The 26,023-nt window shown below is 46.1% G+C and overlaps 1 protein-coding gene across 1 annotated transcript in view; it reads right to left on the bottom strand.

The window, feature by feature from the left end:
- Positions 1-249: 249 nt before the first annotated feature.
- Positions 250-26,023, bottom strand: part of LOC126088305 (calcium-binding protein P-like) — a 44,099-nt gene continuing 18,325 nt past the window's right edge. The window contains exon 3 of the mRNA XM_049906435.1: positions 250-392. Within this exon, the coding sequence (XP_049762392.1) occupies positions 250-392 (143 nt within the window). The remainder of the gene's footprint in view (positions 393-26,023) is intronic.

The following is a 26,023-nucleotide window of genomic DNA, read 5'->3' as shown; positions in this document are numbered from 1 at the left end:
TACGCTGGTGTGTGTGAATGCCGGAGCACGTCCTGTTCCCGTGTTTGGCGAGCATCCTGAGACGGCGGTGGAAGGCAGTGTTGGCAGACACAGCGGAGCTTCCGCGAGAACATCCGCAGCTCGGCATTAGGGAGCGTCGGGTTTGGCGAGAGCCGCCTTATACGCGATAAGGCGTAAAGCGGCAGCCGGCGGCAGTGGCAGGCAGCGCTGATAATTTCATTAGAGCCGTCGCCGCTAAACGCCTGCCGTTTAGCTGGCGGCCGGGTCGAGATGGAGCCCGGCCACGCAGACGGGGGCCTGCAGCCGGCGGTACAGGGGAGGCGCGCACTCTCGCCGCTGACAGTGCGCGCTCTGGATGTCACACAGCAGCTGTCTGTGGCCGAGAAGCCCCGCTTCTGGCACCGTTTTCACCTTACTCAAGTTGTATTATATGTAGAGAACTGCACTTTGTGATCAGCAATAGACGACAGTGAGTAAAAATCATAGAGAAAAGAAAACTTAAAAAGTATAGGTTGCATTAGATAAAATATACTTTTTGCTCCACAGTGAAGAGATCCAAAAGTGGCTCTGAGCACCGTGGCACTTAACATCTGAGGTCATCAGTCCCCTAGACTTAGAACTACTTAAACGTAACTAACCTAACGACGTCACACACATCCATGCCCGAGGCAGGATTCGAACCTGCGACCGTAGCAGTCGCGCGGTTCCAGACTGTAGCGCCTAGCGCCTGAAGAGATCCTCTTTTTTATTTCATTTGTTTATATTTTTATTTATTTATAAGTCATCAGCCTTCAGACTAGTCTGGTGTGGACCGCCATGAATTTCTTTCCCATAACCCTTTCATCTCGCAGTAGCACTTGCAACTTACTTCCTCAATTATTTCCTGGATGTATCCCAATCTCCCTCTCCCTCTACAGTTTTAGCCCTCTACACCTCCCTCTAGTACCTTGGAAGTTATTGCCTGATGTCTTAACAGGTTTCCTGTCATCCAGTCGCTTCTTCTTGCCAGTGTTATCTATATGTTCCTCGTCAATTCTGCTGAGAACATCTTCATTCCTTATCTTACCAGTCTACCTAATTTTCAACATTCGTCTGTAGCACTGTATCTCAAATACTTTGATTCTCTTCCGTTCGCCAGCCGGTGTGGGCGAGGGATTCTAGGCGCTTCAGTCTGGGACCGCGCGACCGCTACGGTCGCAGGTTCGAATCCTGCCTCGGGCACGGATGTGTCTGATGTCCTTAGATTAGTTAGCTTGAAGTAGTTCTAAGTTCTGTGGGACTGATGACCTCAGATGTTAAGTCCCATAGTTCTCAGAGCCGTTTGAACCATTTGAACAGTCTAATGAGCACAGAATATGGGAGCCGTGCCAGGTAATGCCCGCGTTGCCGTGGCTCGATGGGTGATCACTGGCGAGTCCCCGTGCAAGGGTGGCACTAAGGAGTTCTTCTGCATGCCCCCCTGGGCAACAGACAGCACTGTCCACTGTCTGCGATATTATGCGTCGTTTGCCGGCTCGCAATGGCCACAGTCATGCTTAGTACACCCTCTCGGTGCACTGCGTGCATTGCAGTGACAAACTGTTCTTCGGCGCACGCTTCTCCATTGATATCACAGGAGGCTGGCTCGTGAAGAAGCACTGCCCGCGACGCTTTTGATACGCTACTGACCATTAAAATTGCTACACCAATACGAAATCCAGATGATAAACGGGTATTCATTGGAAAAATACATTATACTAGAACTGACATGTGATTACATTTTCACGCAATTTGGGTGCACACATCCTGAGAAATCAGTATCCAGAACAACCACCTCTGGCCGTAATAACGGCCTTGATACGCCTGGACATTGAGTCAAACAGAGATTGCATGGCGTGTACAGGTACAGCTGCCCATGCAGCTTAAACGCGATACCACAGTTCATCAAGAGAAGTGACTGGCGTATTGTGACCAGCCATTTGCCCGGCCACCATTGACCAGACGTTTTCAATTGGTGAGAAATCTGGAGAATGTGCTGGCCAGGGCAGCAGTCGAACATTTTCTGTATCCAGAAAGACCCGTACAGGACCTGTAACATGCGGTCGTGCCTTATACTGCTGAAATGTAGGGTTTCGCAGGGATCGAATGAAGGGTAGAGCCACGGGTCGTAACAAATCTGAAATGTAACGTCCACTGTTCAAACTGCCGTTAATGCGAACAAGAGGTGACTGAGACGTGTAACCAGTGGCATCCCATCCCATCACGCCAGATGATACGGCAGTATTGCGATGACTAATACACGCGTCCAATGTGCGTTCACCGCGATGTCGTCAAACAGGGATGCGACCATCATGATGCTGTAAACAGAACCTCGGTTCATCCGAAAAAATGAAGTTTTGCCATTCGTTCTCCTAGGTGCGTCTTTGAGTACGCCATCGCAGGCGCTCCTGTCTGTGATGCACCGTCAAGGGTAACCGCAGATATGGTCTCCGAGCTGATAATCCATGCTGCTGCAAACGTCGTCAAACTGTTCGTGCAGGTGGTTGTTGTCTTGCAAACGTCCCCATCTGTAGACTCGTGGCTGTACGATCCGTTACAGCCATGCGGATAAGATGCCTGTCATCTCGACTGCTAGTGATACGAGGCCGTTGGGATCCAGCACGGCGTTCCATATTGCCCTCCTGAACCCAACGATTCGATATTCTGCTGTCATTGGATCTCGACCAACGCGAGCAGCAATGTCGCGATACGATAAACCGCAATCGCGATAGGCTACAATCCGACCTTTATCAAAGTCGGAAACGTGATGGTACGCATTTCTCCTCCTTACACGAGGCATGACAACAACGTTTCACCAGGCAACGCCGGTCAACTGCTCTTTGTGTATGAGAAATCGGTTGAAAACTTTGCTCGTGTCAGCATGTTGTAGGTGTCGCCACCGGCGCCAACCTTGTGTGAGTGCTCTGAAAAGCTAATCATTTGCATATCACAGCATCTTCTTCCTGTCGATTAAATTTCGCGTCTGTAGCACGTTATGGTCGTGGTGTAGCAATTTTAACAGCCAGTAGTGTAGGTGTCAGGTACAGGTCGGGTGCACCTAGCGGTGTTGTCAGCGCTTCAGTACGGCATGCTCAGCCTACACTGGATATGACGTCACCTGCCGTCTGGCCCAGGTCAGCGAAATTGTGTCCAGGTAGTGAGGTCCTCTGTTCTGTCCAAAGGAAGAGTCGGCCGCGCGGCTCTTTGTGTTGGGCGCCCACCGCGCTAATCGGCTCACGTGGGCTCGCTGATAGCCATTGGACTCCGCATTCACAGGAACCGGTAAATGCCGCATTCCAATGACGCGACAACAGCGCCGCCGGCTTTGGCCCTCTGTCTGCAGCCTCGCCGTGAAATATCACATCTAGACTTACAGAAATATTCCAGCAGATAGATCGTACAAACTAGACCGAAATCCATACTTTTGACGACAAAAGCGAGAAAACAAAAACTTAATTATTGCTGTGAATTAATGAAACAATATAATGAATTTCCCCAGAAATTAACAATTGGGCATTAAAATGGATCTATTCTAAGCACCGTGATGAGGTGTAAAAATATAATGTTCCCAGTAGCTTTACAGATAAGGAAATAAAACTTAATCAAGCCTATTTACCGTGATTTGGTATAAAATATTAGTTTCGTCACGATTTTATAAAAGAAAAGTTGAAATCTAATTTGTTTATTGTTGTTTGCATTCATGGCCTCACACAATCAACATTCACCCAGACTGAATACTGCCATCTCCACATATAACACAACAAATTCTGGTTACTTAATTAGGTAGTCAGACTAATAACGCACTTACAGTACAACACAGAACACATGCGACCTACTACCAACTACTTCATGACGTATACATAAATACAACACCCATAGTACCACATAGAACACCTACTAGAATACACTCTGGCCAGAACGAAACCATCTGTTACTGTTCTCTAACCATGGATTTTCCTACCTTATTCCGTTCAAATGTGTGTGAAATCTTATGGGACTTAACTGCTAAGGCCATCAGTCCCTAAGCTTACACACTACTGAACCGAAATTATCCTAAGGACAAACACACACACCCATGCCCGAGGGAGGACTCGAACCTCTGCCGGGACCAGCCGCACGGTCCACGACTGCAGCGCCTTAGACCCCTTATTCTGTATGCTGGCCCTATGCTTCTTGGTGGTCACCGAGATGCTCGTAGATTACGTCAAGAAAGTAAATGAACACAGAAATATGGCAGCATTAATTAAAACATTTATTTTAAGAGGAATAACACCTTGTCATTAAGTACACATATTTTCAGCGTCTCCATTTGGATACATAACTTGTTTATTAATTATTATTGCACTATGTCACAAGGAATTATACACATATCTTAATTATTATGTACAAGAATATAAGGATAGCAGAATGTGGTGATTAAGTCTATTGCCACCCAACATACGGCGATTCCCTCATCCGCAGCTTCCGCTCACTCGAGGACTGACCTTACACTGGGGATGTGGTGCAGACCTTTCTATGGTTTGGATCGGAGTGTCTCCACTACCAGTGCGTTGGGGTGTGGAATGCTTCGCACCCGATATGGTCCACTGAAAACTCTGAGAAACTTTTCGCACAGGGCAAAACGATTATTTGAAAGCTTGTGGTTTCTGACGAGGACCTTTTGTCCAATCTGAAATACAATCGTTCTAACACCTTTCTTATATGCCCTTTTTTAGCCTTTGCAGCCTGTTTAATGTTCTTTAGTGCTAAGTCTACAATTACTTGACGCCGTAGTCTCCATTCGTTTGGCTAGGAAACTTCCTCGGCGGTTCCATGTGTTCATTGGTGATAACCTGGTCGATGAATGCGGCAGTTCGTTTAGTATGTCCTGAAACGATTTCAGATGTTTGTCGTAAGTTCTGTGGTTACTGCGGCAGTAGATTTTGCATGACTTTGCCAGTTCTCGTAGCACGCGTTCCGCGGGTTTACAGATCGCTTGGTAGACTAAAATGAATATAGGCCTCACTACCAGACGCCTCAGAATTAGTAACAATTCTTTAGAACGAAACTGTGGACCATCGTCACCCTCTTCACAGGTCCCACTTCTCGCAGGAAGTTGTTTGCGAACGCCTTTGCCACAGTGTTGCCAGTTGCTCTCCTCAGTGGCATGAGGGAAACAAACTTGGACGTCAGTTCCACAGCCACCAGTACATAGAGAAAAGTACGGGTCACTGGTCCGAACAAGTCGACTGCGGCAATCTCACATAACTTCGTGGGGATTATTGGGTGGAGAGCTGCAGCGCACGTCACTGCGGATGGTTTAGCTCGCTGGCATGGCCCGCACACTCTAATGACGCGACGTATTCGCCTGAGCATGTCATTAAAGTAACAGGTCTCACGCAATTTCTCGAAGCATTTCCTCACGCCGTAATGCCCGTAACTCGAGTGTATGTACCACACTAATCTGCCCACAAGTACATAGCAGCCAACGCGTACCGTCTGACCACGTCTTTTGAATAGAACGCCGTATTTTATTAAACAGATGTGAGGAATCGCCGCGTTACCGCGATCGCCCCATTTTTCTTTGATATCCTTCAACACCTCATCTCTGTCCTGCTGGTGTGCGATGTCCCGTGGAGAAGTTGTTATGGAATTTTCTCCTGGCCCCCCGTTTCAAATGGTTCAAATGGCTCTGAGCACTATGGGACTTAACATCTGAGGTCATCAGTTCCCTAGACTTAGAACTACTCAACCCTAACTAACCTAAGGACATCACACACATCCATGCCCGAGGCAGCATTCGAACCTGCGACCGTAGCAGCAGCGCGGTTCCGGACTGAGGCGCCTAGAACCCCTCGGCCACAACGGCCGGCCCACCCCTTTCAGGTATAGGACGCTGAAGTTGTTCTCTCCAGGATCACCATTTTCTGCATGTACTAATCCTACGGGTACACGCGAGAGAGCGTCTGCAATGATGTTTTCGTCCCCGGGAATGTACTCCATCGTAAACCTCAATTCTTGGAGGTACGATGCCCACCTTGTTAGTCTCTTGTGGGAAAGTTTAGCGATCATCAGAAACTGCAGATCCCGGTGGTCGGTAAACATCCTTGTCGTTCCACCAAATAGGTACTACCGGACTTTGGTAAACGCCCACACGATCGTGAGCGACTCCAATTCTGTAACCGACTGATTTCTTTCACAGCTAGTGTGCACCCGACTTGCGACAGAAATTGTTTTCCAAGAGGATGGGTCGTTGATATCCTCTGCTTGGACAACGAGCTGTCAGTCGTGACACAGAAATCCTGCGATAGGTCGGGGTGCGCAAGAATAGGTGCATTGACTAGCGCCTCTTTGAGTTTCTGGTGGTGGTGGTGGTTAGTGTTGAACGTCCCGTCGACAACGAGGTCATTAGAGACGGAGCGCAAGCTCGGGTTAGGGAAGGATGGGGAAGGAAATCGGCCGTGCCCTTTCAATGGAACCATCCCAGCATTTGCCTGAAACGATTTAGGGAAATCACGGAAAACCTAAATCAGGATAGCTGGAGACGGGATTGAACCGTCGTCCTCCCGAATGCGAGTCCAGTGTGCTAACCACTGCGCCACCTCGCTCGGTCTTTGAGTTTCGTAAATTCGTCTTGCACCTACTGGTTCCAGATCCACAGGGCATTCTTCCCAGTCAGGGCACAAACAAGTGGTGTGGAGGTCAAGTTTAGGTTCACAAAACGCTTGTAGAAATTACAGAATCCTATAAAACCTCTTAACTGTTTTTTGCTAGTTGCAGTTGCGCATTCCGCAATCGCACTAATTATGTTCGGGTCGGGTCGTATCCCGTCCGCAGATACGATGTGACGTAAGAATTTTGACAGTCAGTCCCGCCTTTTCAAAGGCTTTCAATAAGCGGTCCACCACTTCATTGTGATCAGCCCATGACTTTTCTGCCACCAGAATGTCGTGCACTTATAGAGTAACGCGTGATCGCAGATCCTCCGGAATGATGCTGTTAACGTCTCTAATAAAGGAGGCTGATGAGATATTCAGCCCACAAGGGTTTTAAATGATAACAGTTCCCATAACACAGAAACGCAGTTTACGGTCTCCAAGAGGGGTGAAGAGTAATTGGCCAAAAGCCTGCGCGTAAATCAATTGACAACAAGACTTTTACAACATGGAACCGTTGTAAAAGCTCGTCCAAGTTCTGCGGTCTGTCCGTTTCAGGTATAATAATGGAATTCACCTGCCTTGAGTCTAACACTAAGCGTGCAGACGCATCACGCTTTGGAAGTACAAGAAATGGTGGATTGTACGAGCTTACCGCTCGTTCAATCACGCGCTGGTCCAGCATGTCATTAATCTCCTTTTCCACTTGCGCCTTACACGTCAGTGGAATGGGGTATGACTTCACGAAGAATGGGTTGTGCTCAAGTACCATAAATTGATATATGAAGCCTTGGATCGCTCCAGGCGCATCCGAAAATACCCGCGAATGACTCCCCTAAATGTGGTGGTCTAGCCTCTGTTGGTCAACTTCCAACGCTCCGACGTCGGCACTACACCTCTCCGCAATCTTCGCAAAACAGCATCTCTGTTATGCTCGTCTGATGGATAGCTCAACCCACTAACGTAGTTGACAAGGATCTCCAGTTCGGGTCGCGATTGGGACCGAGTACAAAATTTCAAGCAGCTTACCTCAGATTCGTCACGCTGGACGCATTCATTGAAAACAAGTATCGTGGAACCTTCCCCAATTTTAACCGACAAGGTTCCTTCGGCCAGCTCAATTACCACCTGTTGGGCATGCATACAATCAGTGCCCAGAATTGCTTCGACATTAAGAAGCGACACTATTCAGAAATTCCATTCAAATTCTCTCCCTTGAGACTTAAAAATACGGTGACTAGATGTTTGTCTTGTCCTCATCATTTCATCAGCATCACCCGTGACAGTGGCTACAGTGGATCGTGAAAAACATTGGACAAAACTTGGGACTTCATACGGGCGCTGATGACCGTGCAGTTTAGCGCCCCACACATCAAACATCATCATCTCACCCAATGCGATATGAGACAGCATATTGCAATACAGTATTAATAACGGTTACCTTTGGACCCAAAATATAGAGAACAAGAGCCAGTAACATTAAAACACATCGCTGATGCTAAAGGCTATCGAAGACCTTTGAAGGGTCTCTGCATGAGCCGCTTCATGATTCTGCCACAGCACACAGCTTCATTTGTTTGCCTCTAGCACCTCAGTTGTTGGTGCAAATCGACCGTTACCATAGATGTAAAGAAGAAAAGGGAAAAGACTGAGCAGCAGAGTGTGTTTGTGGTGGCCACAGTATATTATCCATATTTAGTGTTCAAATGGTTCAAATGGCTCTGAGCACTATGGGACTCAACATCTTAGGTCATAAGTCCCCTAGAACTTAGAACTACTTAAACCTAACTAACCTAAGGACATCAAACACACCCATGCCCGAGGCAGGATTCGAACCCGCGACCGTAGCAGTCCCGCGGTTCCGGACTGCAGCGCCAGAACCGCTAGACCACCGCGGCCGGCCATATTTAGTGTTAATATTTCATTAGGGTATTGGTACTTGTCGGAACCCCACACGCATGCTTGATACGTTTAAGTGCCTTATTTCAATGTATCTATTCATTCCTCTTCTTGTCCGATCAGTTGAATGTATGAATGAGAGTGTGCAAGGATTTCAGTGTGTAGATCCGTTGAAGTGTAGTAGTCTGCCACTGTATCAGAATAGCCCTGTGTAAGAAACACGTACCATGTAGCAAAGAGGTTTCTGTTTGCCTTGTACGAACCTTTTGTATAGGTTGGCACCAAAATAGGGGTTCCTCTGGCCACTTCCGAAGGTACGGGGGCGGTTTTGTTTGGAGAGCGAATGCTCCTCGAGTGTTTCATGGGACGCTAGTCAAAATAAATTATTCCTTTCATCGTTCACAGTTCATTATAGTGTGTGACAAATTTTACTTGCTGATTTGCGAGTTTTAAAAGCGTTAAAATCCAGGGACGGTGTAGGCTATTGTTCAGTTGAACTGTTAATCAAACACGTGGAGCCGTGTTGAGTTTATTGTGATTCGGTCCATTTTGTTTAGTATCCATTTCGCAAATTATATATATTGCGTGTGATTTCCGTGATTTTATGACTGAATTTTGTGGAATTAGTCTCACTTGATAACTTTCTTTGTGCACCCTTTTGTTCGTGAGGACCACGTGGTCGTGATGTAATGAGAAAGGTTGCAGTGCCAAGGCCACAGTGATCTTCCGCTATAGAGCATATGAATTAACTGTGAATCTTTATTATGCTTCATTTTTATAGCAATTCACTTTTAATAGAAATTTCATTCATTTATCCCGCATGTTAAAATCAAGGGAACAGCCCCTCTTGCTACCCACGTGTGCTGTGGTGATGTTTTTTTAGTTATTTTCCTTCTTCTTAGTCTCTCACGTGCGTGTGAATGTAAGTGTTCGTGATTAAACTGTCCTTTGATCATTCCTCTTCCATAGATCATAGACCTTGCAGGGGACTCCGAAGTAAAGTTCTAGGGTTAATTAATATGCGACGTAATAGATTGGAGGCAACAACAACCGTCATATTACTCACTATACACTGTCATTGAATTTACTGATGTAATAAATGTTCTTTTCCCAGAATTTTTGTTTACGCTCTCACTGCTGAAATTCCACTCCATGCTTCATCCAGCTCTCATGTACGGCACGTCCTACAGCATTCAGTTTGCGCAACAGTTGTATTAAGGCCACACTTTACCTCCCCCCCCCCCCCATATTCAGATCAATTGTGAAGATACCCTTAATTGTAAAGATGCCTATCATATGCCGACCCTGATTGTGTTAATTCATAATCCGATGGTAGGAGCATGTGACCATATCAATTTCCGGGTACGTATTTTAAGTACGTATACGTAATTTGTCATTGTTTTGCGTGCGAAATATATTACTTGTGTTAGGTTAATGCAATCTCGTTGTCGTCTACGCGTAACGTACGATAATTTTTGTGCTAGGAGCGTTTAAGAATTTTCGCATACCAAGCAGTATTGTTGTAGTAGGTGACTGGTGCACGAAATTAGTCAGCTATAAATGATAGACACGCGTAGCCGCTCTGAGAGCAACTCGAGACGCAACGAAACAGAAAATACCGTGCCTTCCGGAGAAATTTCGCCTAGGGGACCGGAAAACATCGCAAACGAACTAAACAATATTTCCGCTTCCCAGAGTGTTAGCGAATCAAACGATTCGTTCTGTGCAACTGACTTCAGTAGTGATACTGGAGTATTACCCTCACAAAGTGCGAAACAGCTACTACCAGTAAGCTCTGAGGGACAATGTGCAACACGGAGTTCCCAAAGTGCGCACAACATATTTGCTGGATTCGTCAACAGCATAGCCACGGACCAAGTGCCGTGTTTACCTGATTGGGCGCAGTTCATGGTGCTATTTGAGGCGCTAATGATCGCGAACAGTGCACACATATTTGAAAATTATGGGGTGCAGATGACTGTGAATAATAAAACCAATAAGAGGCGCGGATCTTCGCTAGCAATGAAGATTTAGGAGCGCAGATGACGGCGAATTCCGAGCAACTGGGTAAAGTACAAGGCAAATTATAGGAAGTATCAACGAACATTAAGGAATCTATCGTCTCTGAACTTGGGCCGAGATTTGAATGCATTGAACAGCGTCTCCACACAATAGAAGCGACGCAGGTATGCGTGACAAAGGCGAGCGTAGTATGCAGCAACTGAATAGAGCGGGATTTCCAGGCTCTTACGGAACAGTGTCAACAGGAACGTTAAGTAGTGTTAGCGTTGCTGGAAAGCTGGAGGGCGGAGGACAATAGGTCCGCTGATGCTGGGATAGATAACAACATTTGGTTATTTGTTCCCTCGAAGAGCGTTTCCTACAACTGACACTAAACTGCCAGGAGGAACTCTAGGGTGAAGCGGGATCTAGGAAAACTTGTGTACAGCAGAGTCATATAAGTTCATCTGCGGGTGGGTAGTGGACAAACCGTGCCGACACCAGTAAACGTAACAGAGGAAGATTTCAACTAGGGCAGTTTGACGTCAAAAGGAGACAAAGAGGGGCTACTGAGGACTTAAATGAGCGCATATATTTACTAGATGAAGCGAGTTAAGGAAACAATAAAAAAGGCGATACAATGAGGACAGAGACTCGGGCCGTAAGGACGACTTTGATCTCAGGCACGAAAGTGAAGTGGCGCTAGGACGAACGAAATACGATAATTTCCGCGTGCTTTCTCCGAGAGAGGAAACGCACGATTCCGACCATAAACATTTCCTCACCGTCAGGCGATTTGAAGCGTTCAGAGACGATAATAACGGAAATCATCCTCAAGCCTGGGCTGACCAGTTCCAATTTTCCTTTCCTCCCACATGGCCTCACGCAGATAAGATACGAGTTTATGTGCGGCTATCTCGAACGAGAACCGGCATTACGAATGAGATCGGTTGCGGGAAATTGCAACACGGATTACGAGTTCTATGAGGAATTCCTTTCGGCCGACTAGTCAGAAACGGTCCAGGAACAAGTGAAACATGGCATCATAATGCTACCAAACTTCAGCCAGTCCGGCTTCACGAGTCCGGCGCGCTTCTTCGACGACGTGGTACAGAGAAATCAGTTCCTGTAGAATCCGTATGGGGCGGCGGAGATCATCCACATTTGTATCACAAATCTGCCACCACATCTTCGACATATATTACTAGCTAGTAGGTATAAGTATGGCCTAGAGTCTTTCAAAAACTTCCTACAAGAGCTGGAGTACGACGCGAATGAGGGTGCATCAAATGGTGGGCAAGCCCCAGGAAGTACGTATGGGTCGCGCCCGCGCGATTACAGCCACGAACCCAGTAGGACGAGGGGAAACCTCTCGCGGTGCGACAACCAGCATGACAACCGACAGCATCCATTCCAGAACAACTGGCAACGTAAAGGTGGGAATGATCGGAATGCTGACGCAGGGAATAATAGGCGTCATAAACGAAACGCCGCAAATGATAATAGACGCACTGACGGCAATAGTAATTATGGGCCGCGCCCGCGCGATAACTGTCACGCCGGCCGTTGTAGCCGAGCGGTTCTAGGCGCTTCAGTCTGGAACCGCCCGACCGCTACGGTCGCAGGTTCGAATCCTGCCTCGGGCATGGATGTGTGTGGTGTCCTTACGTTAGTTAGGTTTAAGTAGTTCTAAGTTCTACAGGACTGATGACCTCAGATGTTAAGTAACATAGTGCTCTGAGCCATTTGATAACTGTCACGAACGCAGTAGGATGAGGAGAAACCGCTCGCGGTGGAACAATCAGCATGACAACCGACAACAGCCATACCATAACAACTGGCACCGTAATGGTGGGAATAATCAGAATGCTGACGTGAGGAACAAGAGGCGTGATTAACGAAACGCCGCAAATGATTATAGAGGCACTTAACGGCAATCACGATCAATTCTGCAACGATCATGGTAGGCACCAAAATAAAAATATTTCTCCGGGACCTGACGTTGAAATAAGGTCAGCTAATCCCAGCTACAACCGGCCAAATGACAGACAGCGGACGCCGCAATGATGCGGAGGGCGTCGCCACCGGGCAAAACATAACAGAAATTTGCGATGTACGGCTTATTGGTAGGGAAGACATGAGGGAGGAATTACTGTGTGAAACTACTTGCATTACAGTTCCTGCCGTTAGCCCTGTTGTTACTGTCTCATTTAGAGAAGTGTCACTTACGTGCGTAATCGACACTGGGAGTCCGTTCAACATTCTGAGCGAAACGGCGTTTCGAAGATGTGAGGAGGCGGGGGATTGGCCCACTCTTCCGTTGCATGGAACGAAGGAAAGAGTTTGGAAATCAGAAAGCAGACTCGAATTACGAGGGTAATCCCAAACCCGGCCGGCCGGGAATAGAATCCGGGACCCTAGGATCCAGAGGCAGCAGCGCTCGCCATGCATTGGGTGAGATGAAGAATCATCAATAATCATGCGATTTCTAAGCGAACATGAGAGTGTATATACGGTACACTGTGTAATATATTTCATATAATGACTATTTTAGTTTTGACATACCGATGCACTATGCAGTGGATGTTCTTGGAATGTCTGTTTCTCATGTGACACAAGTTATTGTGCGAGCGGACGAGATTCTTTGAAGTGTAGTTCGTAAGATGGCAACATAGTCTCCAGAAATCAGTAATCTGAATGAATGCTTTACGAAGTGATCGTGACATTTTGAAGTTCTTACTTCTGCTATAGTTAACGAAATAGTCTTACAGAACTTTTTAAACTCACTTCATAGTTGCTAACTTTTCTTTTCTTGAAATCTACTTCGAATAATTTCAGTTGTTACTAAGTTCTTCATTAGTTGTCCAGGCCTCTGGTCCATTTAATACTCTATACTCTCTAATTTCCACTTGAATACGATTCGTATAGCTCTCCTCATCATATTCATGCTTCGTAAGATTGAGCTGAGCGTCCCCATGAACTTCCGGCCGTTACTAGTTATTTTATTTATATTCAGTATTTCAAAATTTTATTTGAAGCAAAAAGGTCGTACGATGGTACAGTTGTGATCACCTATCTCAGCAAAATTACATACCGAACAAGCAACTCAGAGACTCAACGAGAGAAACTTTGAACAAGAAATGAGTACAATCATACAAATAGCTAGTAACAACGGGTATGACACACATGTGGTACACAGGCTCAATCAAAAAATAAAAACACAAATACAAAACAAACACGACATTTCCAGAATACAAGAGAACTCACAAGCTGAAAACTTACAAACACACTCACCTACACACATAAACTAACACACAGAGTTGCAAACATCATAAAGAGACAGGGCTTCAAAATAGCATATAAGCCTCGGCAAACTCTCCAATCACACCTAAGCCAGCCAGCCAGCTACCAAGAGGGACAAATTCTAACAATCAAGAATATATAAACTTGAATGTCAAAGTTGTGATGCAGTATACATAGGCATGACATGCAGGAATTTTGAAACACGATACAAAGAACATATCAGATGTTGGAAGTATGAAACGAACCATTCCACATTTGCAGAACATTTAAAACACCATAACCATCATCCTGCAAACATGGAACAAGAAATGAAAATAATGATAATAAGCAACCATGACAAACATCTTACACAAATGCAAGAAAACTTCCACATCAGCCGGCCGTTGTGGCCGAGCGGTTCTAGGCGCTTCAGTCTGGAACCGCGCGGCCGCTACGGTCGCAGGTTCGAATCCTGCCTCGGGCATGGATGTGTGTGATGTCCTTAGGTTCGTTAGGTTTAAGTAGTTCTAAGTTCTAAGGGATTGACGACCTCAGATGTTAAGTCCCATAGTGCTCAGAGCCATTTTAACACTTCCACATCCAGAAAGCCATAGCAGAAAACAAACATGTGATAAATGAATAAACACACATCAGCAGGGCTCCCTACTACGCTTAAGGAAATGATAACATAAAACCAAAAAAAAATCTTCCCCCTTCACCATCTGGACACACACACAGCCCACAAAAAAAGTACCATACCAAAATACACACACACACACACACACACACACACACACACACACACACACACACACACACACATAAGCAGAGCCCAAAAAAATTATATATATATATATCATAACATACACACACACACACACACGCACACACAAATGCATAAACGAACAGATCACAGATACTTCAATAATTACACTCGAAAGTTTAGCAATAACATTCGATCTTAGGCAAAAACGTTCGACAGTCGGCAACAGAAACCAAAACATTGCATTGAAACAAGCATTGAGTTCATAATGCTGTGGAATGTGGGGAAAAAATCGCAAATTGACATTCATAAGAAGAAGAAGAACACCAAAATTGCAACAAGAGCGTAATATGTAAGAAACTGTCCACGCAACCTGTAAGTACAGTGCAAAACGTTACTACTTAGTAGGAAATACCAACCACCAGAACGGTTATAACCTATATTCACAGTGACAAAAATGTAAATTAAATAGCAAACATATGTACATATTCCCGGCCACTGATGATGCCTTACAGAAAATAAAGGCGAAACGCGTATGACACTAAAATTGTGTTTTATTCAGTTGTGTCATACGTTCCATAAGTAAAAATTATCAATATACCGCAGTATTACACGCAGCTGAGGAAGACAGGACTACAAAAGATGAAGTAACGCTCGTTCTACGTGACGTATTCCACAATCCCAACACAGTTCGCGCCAGGAAATACTACCGGTGGGTCCGTTGCATTTGTCTAGCAGACCTGCCCCGTGATCAGTAGTGGTTAACTTTCGCTGCTGCCGATTGAGAATAAGGGAAGCAGAGAGCAGTATTTGGACGGGGTGGGGAGGGGGGGCTGGCTGAGTTTGAAACTGCTCCGGCAGTTGTGAGCAGAACAGCCGCCAGGTCCAGGGCCCCACCCCATTGTGAGTGGATTTCACCGGGAGTTGACAAAGCCGACGGGCCACAAAGCCGCTTGCCTCCTGCCTCAACTCGCGAGGAACACGGCGCCACGGCGGAGCAGTTTTGGAAAGGGGGGGGGGAAGGGGGGCTGTAGGCGCTGCGAGTCCTGGAAATACAGACCACCACTGGGGACCTTGGGTACCTCCACCTACAATGTACGTCAACCTGACGTCTCTAGTAGTAAACGGTGAAAGTGAGCCTACGAGGGCACGACGCCTTATAATAATTCGCAATATAAAGGAGGTGACCAAAAATACGGAGACACAACACATTATCGTGGCTAATATGGTGTAAGAAAACAGCTTCCAGTCGTCTCAGAATGGATAAATTCAGGTCCTACAAGATTTTCATGTGAATCTTCTCCCATTCTTCCTGCAAAACAGTGCCAAGTTCAGCTAACGATGATCCAGGTTGATAGCGAGCGAGCACCATTCTCTCCTAAGTAGACCGGAAAGGCTAAATAATACTGCGATGTGGTGACTGACTGGCCAGCGCAGATGCGACGATATATCCTCCTCCACTATGGCTGCAGTACATTAGGACTTCGGTTTTATGAAACAGATCCGATGATGGTCATTAAAGACCGAAACCGGTAATCTGTTAAACAAAAAAGATTGTGACCATAGACGTAAATTAAAGGAAACTTATTACATATACGAGTCATTGTGTTTTTTCGCGACGATGTCGCAGCTTGTGATATATCCTCGTTCTCACAAAACTAGTCCCGGACGGTTCAAGTTGTGTTATCAAGGGCCCTGTTATCCTGAAACACGGCATCATTATTGGAGAATACACACTGTACCATGGAATTAAAGTTAAAGCAATTACAGACCTCGGCCACAAAAATTTTAAATGAAATTTTCACTCTACAGCGGAGTGTGCGCTGATATGAAACTTCCTGGCAGATTAAAACTGTGTGCCGGATCGAGACTCGAACTTGGGACCTTTGCCTTTCGCGGGCAAGTGCTCTACCAACTGAGCTACCCAAGCACGACTCACGCCCTGTCCTCACAGCTTTACTTCTGCCAGTACCTCGTCTCCTACTTCCCAAACTTTACAGAAGCTCTCCTGCGGACCTTGCAGAACTAGCACTCCTGAAAGAAAGGATATTGCGGAGACATGGCTTAGCCACAGACTGGGGGATGTTTCTAGAATGAAATTTTCACTCTACAGCGGAGTGTGCGCTGATATGAAACTTCCTGGCAGATTAATACTGTGTGCCGGACCGAGACTCGAACTCGGGACATTTGCCTTTCGCGGACAAGTGCTCTACCAACTGAGCTACCCAGGCACGACTCACGCCCCGTCCTCACAGCTTTACTTCTGCCAGTACCTCGTCTCCTACCTTCCAAACTTTACAGAACTACACTCCTGAAAGTTCTGCAAGGTTCGCAGGAGAGCTTCTGTTAAGTTTGGAAGGTAGGAGACGAGGTACTGGCAGAAGTAAAGCTGTGAGGACGGAGCGTGTGTCGTGTTTGGGTGGCTCAGTTGGTAGAGCACTTGCCCGCGAAAAGCAAAGGTCCCGAGTTCGAGTCTCGGTCCGGCACACAGTTTTAATCTGCCAGGAAGTTTCACAAAAATTTAAGTCTTTTGACCAGGTTTCAATATTTCTATGAGTGCGTTCATCAGAAATTAAATATCCAAAATGGCATGTCACGTATAAGGTAAATATCAAGCGAGAATGGCTTTCTTCACAAAAATCTAAAAAGAGTACATGGAAGGCGAGCCACTATGGGCTGCTCATACATATAAAACCACAGGTAGAAACAGTCAGTTCTGACTGTGTGACTGAGGGCTGTAATTGCTTTAACTCTAATTTATAAACAGTCGCTGATTACGCAGCCTTGTTTAAAACTGTACCATGGCATGGACCTGATCAGCCAAACTGGTCAAATAATCTTTGACAGTAATCCGACCTTACACAGTATCCCTGGAACCCACGGAAAACCACGATATGGTTATCCGATTCATCACCGAACCCGCGCAAAATTTCACACTTGAGATGTAAACTCGTCCCGAAGTTGGAAACAGCGTGAAAAATAACTCATCTAAACATATAACTTTTTTCCAATGCTCCGCAATCCATGTTTTACGGTTTCGGGACCACGTTTTCCTGTTAGCGGCATTTCTATCACTGGTGAGTGGTTTTGGATTTCCAACACGCCCTGCAGTTCCCTGTTTACGGGGCTTCCTTCTTGTTGTCCTGATGCTGACAGTGTTCGCGAGTGCGATATTCAGTTCTGTAATGACTTCTACATATTGATTGGAGACTCCATGGTTCAAATGGTTCAAATGGCTCTGAGCACTATGGGACTTAACTGCTGAGGTCATCAGTCCCCTAGATCTTAGAACTACTTAAACATAACTAACCAAAGGACATGACACACATCCATGCCCGAAGCAGGATTCGAACCTGCGACCGTAGCGGTCGCGCGGTTGAAGACTGTAGCGCCTAGAACCGCTCGGCTACTCCGACCGGCGCGACTCCATGGAGTGTTCTGTGCACCACGACCAAATAGTCGATAGAATTGGAAGGAGACTCAGCATTGGCCGTATTTTTTGTTTTATTATCCGAAAAATCGATTTTCGGTCACTTACTGACCATCCTCAGTGCTGTAATATACAATTACAATTGGTAGGCACTGGTATCAACAAACTTAGAGCGATCACATAAACTGATCAATTGAACTGACATACCCAGCCATTTGATCAGGGACTATAGTTTATGTGGTGAATCTCGGTGGTTTTTTTTTTTTGTTTTTTTTGACAAATATTGCCAGTGCTGAAAGAAGTGATGACTGACCTGGTGTCGATACCGAGACGTCAGCCGCCCTAGTCTGGCACTTTGACACTAACCTACCATGACTTACAGAGATACGGATGCTTAGTTTTGTCCCAGTCACGTTTCAAGCAGTCGTTGTCCAAGCCTATTAACTACGCCTTCAAAGACACAGAACAGAACAAACAGCCATCTCTCTCTCTCTCTCTCTCTCTCTCTCACACACACACACACACTCTCCCGCCCTTCCTGTCTCTTACGACGTCGCAGGGCGCTCCAAGCTCCAACCATCTTTTTTATTGTTGCCATAAAACTGGGACGTGCAGCGTACGACCTTTTGCTTCCGAGAATGAAGCCAGACGGACCTTTCAGCCACTAAAATGAGAACGCTATCAGGATACGTCTGCGGCGTTTTTGCTACGGCAGACGGTCTCATTGTCGGCGACAGTTCTCGCTACCGTCTTTCAAGATGCTGATTTGGTTTTGTTCTCAAGCCATTTCCCACTCTACTCGCCTAGAACTGCACTGCACATCTTTGTTCTTCGAGCCAATAACTTCACCCTCATGTAGGAAGAGAATCCCATATATATATTATAAATGTGTGTGTATGTCTGTTACACCTTCACGCTGAAAAGGCTGGACGGATTTTGATGAAATTTGGAATGGAGATAGCCTACACCATGAATTAACACATAGGCTACCCTTTATTACGGAAAAGAAATCACTGTTCCCGGGGGACAAGCAACGCGACTAAAAGTCATTCATAAAAGTCAACTATCATCAAAAAATGGTTCAAATGGCTCTGAGCACTATGGGACTTAACATCTGAGGTCGTCAGTTCCCGAGAACTTAGAACTACTTAAACCTAACCAACCTAAGGACATCACCCACATCCATGCCCGTGGCAGGATTCGAACCTGCGAGCGTAGCGGTCGCGCGGCTCCAGACTGAAGCGCCTAGAACCGCCCGGCCACTGCGGCCGGCTTAACTATCATCCCAACAAAGTTGCCTTCCCTGTTCAAACGCTCGCAGTTCCCTTGGAAACTGGCCTTCTCAATCACTTTAAATAAGAGTGAAGGACAAACGTTAAAACTGGTAGGCACTCATCTGGGCACACAGTGCTTTTCGCACAGACTGCTGTACCTCGGCTGCCAGCATGTATCGAGAGTCAGAAATCTCTACATCCCACGCAGAGAGCAAGAAGTCTCGGAACATTGTTTACAGACACATATTACAGTAAAATTGTGGCACTCAATACGCACTTACGATCTTCTTTTCCGTGCTAGGCATATCGGAAACAGTAGTGAAATTAATTATTCATTTTTCTGGCACATTTCGTAATTCGCCAGTCGGTCGATTATTTTTTTCCCTTAAGTAAACGAGTGAGTTGTGAGCGACATGTATTCTGAAAGCTTCTCCTATCGTCTCAAGATCTGCTGTTTTTTTTCCGATGTTGCGTGTTTCGCTGGGCCGCAAGTGGCTCGCCTCAATACCTCCAAGTAATAACTTGAAGGTGCATGAATAGCGAATTTCGACATTAACACTTGTTTTTATATAACTGTTTAACCGCATGTAACACCGCCTGGCCGCGCGGGATTAGCCGAGCGGTCTTAGGCGCTGCAGTCATGGACTGTGCGGCTGGTCCCGGCGGAGGTTCGAGTCCTCCCTCGGGAATTGTGTGTGTGTGTGTTTGTCCTTAGGATAATTTAGGTTAAGTAGTGTGTAAGCTCAGGGACTGATGACCTTAGCAGTTATGTCCCATAAGATTTAAAAAAAAAAACGCCTGGAATCTCATTGGCGGGAATATAATTGTCTTCAGTAAACAGTCCCGCTTGCCATAGAGTCCCGATAACCAGCGAAGACATCTGGAGACGCCCAGGACGACGGTCGGATGCCAATCTGACTGTCGCCCGACATACGGCTCAATAAACACAAGTTATGGTCTGGGATACCACTTCATGATAGCAGGACCCCTTTCGTTTTCATCCGCGGCATTCTTGCAGACGATAGTCTACGCCCCGTTTTGTTGTCCATAATGGCAAGCTATCCTAGGCTTACAAGCCATCCTAGGCTGACATTTTAGCTAGATAATGATTGCTGCACACGGCAAGAGTTTTTACTATTTGTGTTCGTGATTGCCAAACCCTACCGTGGCCACCAAGGTCTCCGGATCTCTCCCCAGTTGGGAATGTTTGGTGCATTAGGTGCAAGGCTCTCCAACCAGCTCGAGAATTTGACGATATAACGCGCCAATTGGACAGAAGTTGGCACATCACTCAGAAAGACATCCAGCAACTCAGTCAATGAGAAGCCGAATAAATGCTTGCGTAATGTCCAGAGGTGGACCAACGCGTTACTGACTTGCTCAGTTCGTGAAGCTCTTTCCCTTAAATATTTCATCGAATTTTTCTGAAATAAGAATCATTTGTTTCTCCGTGCATGTACATCACATCTAGCAATTTACGTGCCGTTCGGATAATTTCTTCACGGTGTGTTAAAAAAAAAAAAAAAAAAAAAGTACATCACACACATCCATGCCCGGGGCGGGATTCGATCCTGCGACCGTAGCGGTCGCGAGGTTCCAGACTGAAGCGCCTAGAACCGCTCGGCCACACCGGCCGGCCACCTAGATTCGATTTCTGGTATTTCCAGGGATACTTTCTTGCTGGGAGGATTGGGCGGGATACACTCAGCCTCGTGAGGCCAACTGAGGAGCTAGTCGAGTGACAAGTAGCGGCTCCAACCCACGGAAACTGGCAACGACCTGGAGTACGGTGTCCTGATCGCACGCCCACTCCATTCCTCATCCAGTGCCGCTACTGGCACAAGATGACACGGTGGTCGGTCAGTACCGATGGGCCTGCCAGGACCTGTGGGTGGAGTTATATATATTCAAGGTGTAACAGGTATAAGTGCAGATATTTCTTTTGGTGACTGAGGACTGCGTACTGAAGAACATTACATCAGTATTTATGTAATTTGCAGGCTAATAATTGTAGCTATTTCAAGACTTATGTTTTTAGGCTGGTCAGTATCTCCAAGTACAAGTATCAAGAGCCATTAATGCTTATTTTTCCCTGCGCAGCAGGTCAGGAACTGAAGTGAGAACAAGTGGACGCAGAACGGTTAGCCTATACTGACATGCACCGACCACTGTGTGAAGAAGTTACAGGCCATAAAGTTTGTGACGTGTTTGTTGGAAGAACTTTCGACGCAGGAAAAAAAAAAAACCTGACGTTTGAGCATATGAAGGAACATATATAAAAATATCTGCACTTTCAGCCTGTATATGTCACCAGATTTCATCGTCGCTGCTAGGGTTTTCTAGTGTGATATTTAAACGCTTATGGCCACCCGCATAGACTACAAAACATATGCTCAATTGTCTTCCTGTAAAATTTCTAAGTACTCCTTCTAAATTCGCTGCCAAATCACTGCACTGAGCAAGATGGCACAGTGGCAACACACAAGATTCGCATACGGGAGAACAGTGGTTCCAATCTAGGTCCAGCCATGTAGAGTTAGGTGTCAGTTTATTTCTCTAAAATGCTTAAGGTAATCGCTAAGACGGTTCCTTCGAAAACGAAACGGCCAATTTTCCCCTATCCCGGTTACGGATCAGTCTTTGATGATTTTTTAGTCAACTACACGTTAACACTAATCTTGCATCCTTGTTCCAAAGAACCCTCACATGCCCTTAACAACAGTTCACGGATTTTAGTTGCAACTTACCTGTTGCCGTGATAGAAGAAACCGGAGTCGATAAGGCTGACTTAAGTGATCCAGTGTTACAATTTGAAAGAACTCGACTTAAGATCAAATAACGCATATGGGATAAATAATATTCATCTGAATTTTTTCTGTCACTGGGGGAAGTGGCAACCAAACCACTATTCAAGCTGGTGTGTAGAATCTACGAGACTGCAACGGACCATTAGACTTCCTGAAAAATATCGTCCACACAATTCTGAAGATGGCCATGGCAAATATGCGCGAAAAGTGCCGCACAATCAGTTTAACAGCTTATGCATCCAAGTTGCTGAAAAAGTAATATATAAAAGAATGTAAAAGGAAACCGGGGATCTGTTAGGTGAAAATCAGTTTGGCCTCAGGAAAGGTAAAGGTACCAGAGAGGCAGTTCTGACGTTGCACCTGATAATGGAAGCAAGGTTGGATCAAAATCAAGACACGGCCATAGAATTCGTCGAGCTAGAAAAACCCTTCGACAATGTAGAATACTACAAGGTGTTCGAAATTCTGAGAAAAATAGGGATAAGTTACAAGGAAAGAGAAGTAATACACAATTTATACAAAAATCAAGAGGGAATAATAAGAATAGAAGACCAAAAACGCAGTGCTCGGATTAAAAAGGGATGTAGTCTTTTACCCCTACTGTTCAACCTATACATCAAACAAGCGATGACGGAAATAAAGTTCATGAGTGTGATTGAAATTCAGTGTGGAAGGAAATCAATATGATTCGCTGATGACATTGATATCCTCATTGAAAATGGACAAGAACTACAGGATCTGTTGAGTGGAATGAGCAGTATAATGAATACTGGAAATGGGTTGAGAATGAAGCGGAAAAAGACAAAGGTAATGGGATATAGCAGAAATGAGATTAGCGAGGAACTTTACATGAAAATTGGTGATCTCTAAATAGACGAAGTTAAGGATTTCTGCTGCCATAGAAAGAACGTTACCTACGACGAACGAAACATAAAAAAGAAGAGTAGCATAGGCGAAGAGGGCACGCCTGGCCAAGAGAAGCCTGATGGTGTCAAAAGTAGGCGTTAATTTGAGTAAGAAATTTCTGAGAATATGCTTTTGGAGCGCAGCATTGTATGGTAGCGAGGCATCGACAATGGGAAAACCAGAAGAAAAAATGGCTCTAAGCACTATGGGACTTAACATCTGAGGCCATCAGTCCCCTAGACATAGAACTACTTAAACCTAACTAACCTAAGGACATCACACACATTCATGCCCGAGGCAGGATTCGAACTTGCGACCGTAGCCGCAGCCCGGTTCCGGACTGAAGCGCCTAGAACCGCTCGGCCCCACGGCTGGCGGAGCAGAAGAGCATCGAAGAGTTTGATATGTGGTGCAACAGAAGAATGTTGAGAATTAGGTAGGCTGACGAAGTAAAGAATGAGGAGGTTCTCCGCAGAACAGGTGAAGAAAGGAACATATGGAGAACTCTGACAAGAAGAAGATATAGGATGATACGACATTTGCCATGACATCAGGGAGATGTAGAGGGTGAAAAATGTAGGGGAAGGCAGACATTTGAATGCATCCATCAAATGACTGAGGACGTAGGGCGCAAATGCTGCTCTGAGATGAAGAGTTTAGAGCATGATAGGGATTCCTGGCGGGCCACTTCTAACCAGTTAGGAGATACAGTATCAGCGCGGCAATTTATAGGCATTCAAAAAGATGCGGATTACCGCATTATTTTCAGTTTCCGATAAACCTTCGAGAGTTTGGAGTTATCTTTTCTGTAAAGGAATCGGTTGAGCTCAGCGAGTGTCTTACGAAATTCTCAAAACTACACTCCTGGAAATTGAAATAAGAACACCGTGAATTCATTGTCCTAGGAAGGGGAAACTTTATTGACACATTCCTGGGGTCAGATACATCACATGATCACACTGACAGAACCACAGGCACATAGACACAGGCAACAGAGCATGCACAATGTCGTCACTAGTACAATGTATATCCACCTTTCGCAGCAATGCAGGCTGCTATTCTTCCATGGAGACGATCGTAGAGATGCTGGATGTAGTCCTGTGGAACGGCTTGCCATGCCATTTCCACCTGGCGCCTCAGTTGGACCAGCGTTCGTGCTGGACGTACAGACCGCGTGAGACGACGCTTCATCCAGTCCCAAACATGCTCAATGGGGGACAGATCCGGAGATCTTGCTGGCCTGGGTAGTTGACTTACACCTTCTAGAGCACGTTGGGTGGCACGGGATACATGCGATTGTGCATTATCCTGTTGGAACAGCAAGTTCCCTTGCCGGTCTAGGAATGGTAGAACGATGGGTTCGATGACGGTCTGGATGTACCGTGCACTATTCAGTGTTCCCTCGACGATCACCAGTGGTGTACGGCCAGTGTAGGAGATCGCTCCCCACACCATGATGCCGGGTGTTGGCCCTGTGTGCCTTGGTCGTATGCAGTCCTGATTGTGGCGCTCACCTGCACGGCGCCAAACACGCATACGACCATCATTGGCACCAAGGCAGAAGCGACTCTCATCGCTGAAGACGACACGTCTCCATTCGTCCCTCCATTCACGCCTGTCGCGACACCACTGGAGGCGGGCTGCACGATTTTGGGGCGTGAGCGGAAGACGGCCTAACGGTGTGCGGGACCGTAGCCCAGCTTCATGGAGACGGTTGCGAATGGTCCTCGCCGATACCCCAGGAGCAACAGTGTCCCTAATTTGCTGCGAAGTGGCAGTGCGGTCCCCTACGGCACTGCGTAGGATCCTACGGTCTTGGCGTGCATCCGTGCGTCGCTGCGGTCCGGTCCCAGGTCGACGGGCACGTGCACCTTCCGCCGACCACTGGCGACAACATCGATGTACTGTGGAGACCTCACGCCCCACGTGTTGAGCAATTCGGCGGTACGTCCACCCGGCCTCCCGCATGCCCACTATACGCCCTCGCTCAAAGTCCGTCAGCTGCACATACGGTTCACGTCCACGCTGTCGCGGCATGCTACCAGTGTTAAAGACTGCGATGGAGCTCCGTATGCCACGGCAAACTGGCTGACACTGACGGCGGCGGTGCACAAATGCTGCGCAGCTAGCGCCGTTCGACGGCCAACACCGCGGTTCCTGGTGTGTCCGCTGTGCCGTGCGTGTGATCATTGCTTGTACAGCCCTCTCGCAGTGTCCGGAGCAAGTATGGTGGGTCTGACACACCGGTGTCAATGTGTTCTTTTTTCCATTTCCAGGAGTGTATCTGGCTTTCATTGCAGAACGAAATGTTGTGACGTTATTCAAAAGTTATGCTGTGAAATGTTGGAAATATATCAATCTGAATGCAAATCTGACTTTATTACAGCATTTAATTTAGGTTTACATTTGTTGCTTTAATCTATTTTAGGGATTATCTTTCACTTCTCGCTTATTCCAGTTTAGTAATGCCTATGTGAGAAATGTCGAGTTGCACTGTGGTTAGGAGTCCACATTTAATTTTAAGTCACCGTACAACAAAATCAGTCCGTCATTTATAGGGAGGCAAGAAAATACCATCTAAAGGATCGTGCCTAATAAAGATTTGTGGTATTTTCACAATGAAAGAAAAGTCTAGATCGCACTTTACTTGCCCAGATCAACCAGAAATTACGTATTTCGGTTAAAGGCCTTAACCAGATTCGCGAAGAAAGATATAATTAATACAGAATATAACGATAAATTTTATACTGAATCGTATCACATAGAAGAGCCAACCGGTGGGACTAATCTGTATAAAATGTAACAATACATTCTGTATTAATCCTTCCTTTCTCTTTGAATCTGCCGAAACACGTTATTTACACTTAATGTCGACAACTAAAGTGCAAACTACGAGATGGATCTTTCGTTGAATAAGTGCACCACTATCGCAGGCATCAAGAACTTCGTCTTTTACGTTCACTGTCGTCACAAAATCAGGATTCCGTTCGAGAATGAATTTTGGTGTC

Source organism: Schistocerca cancellata, chromosome 6 (assembly GCF_023864275.1).
Source record: "Schistocerca cancellata isolate TAMUIC-IGC-003103 chromosome 6, iqSchCanc2.1, whole genome shotgun sequence".
NCBI classification, from domain to species: Eukaryota; Metazoa; Arthropoda; class Insecta; order Orthoptera; family Acrididae; genus Schistocerca; species Schistocerca cancellata.
The sequence above is the reverse complement of the archived record's forward strand: the minus strand, read 5'-3'. Positions and strand labels throughout refer to the sequence as shown.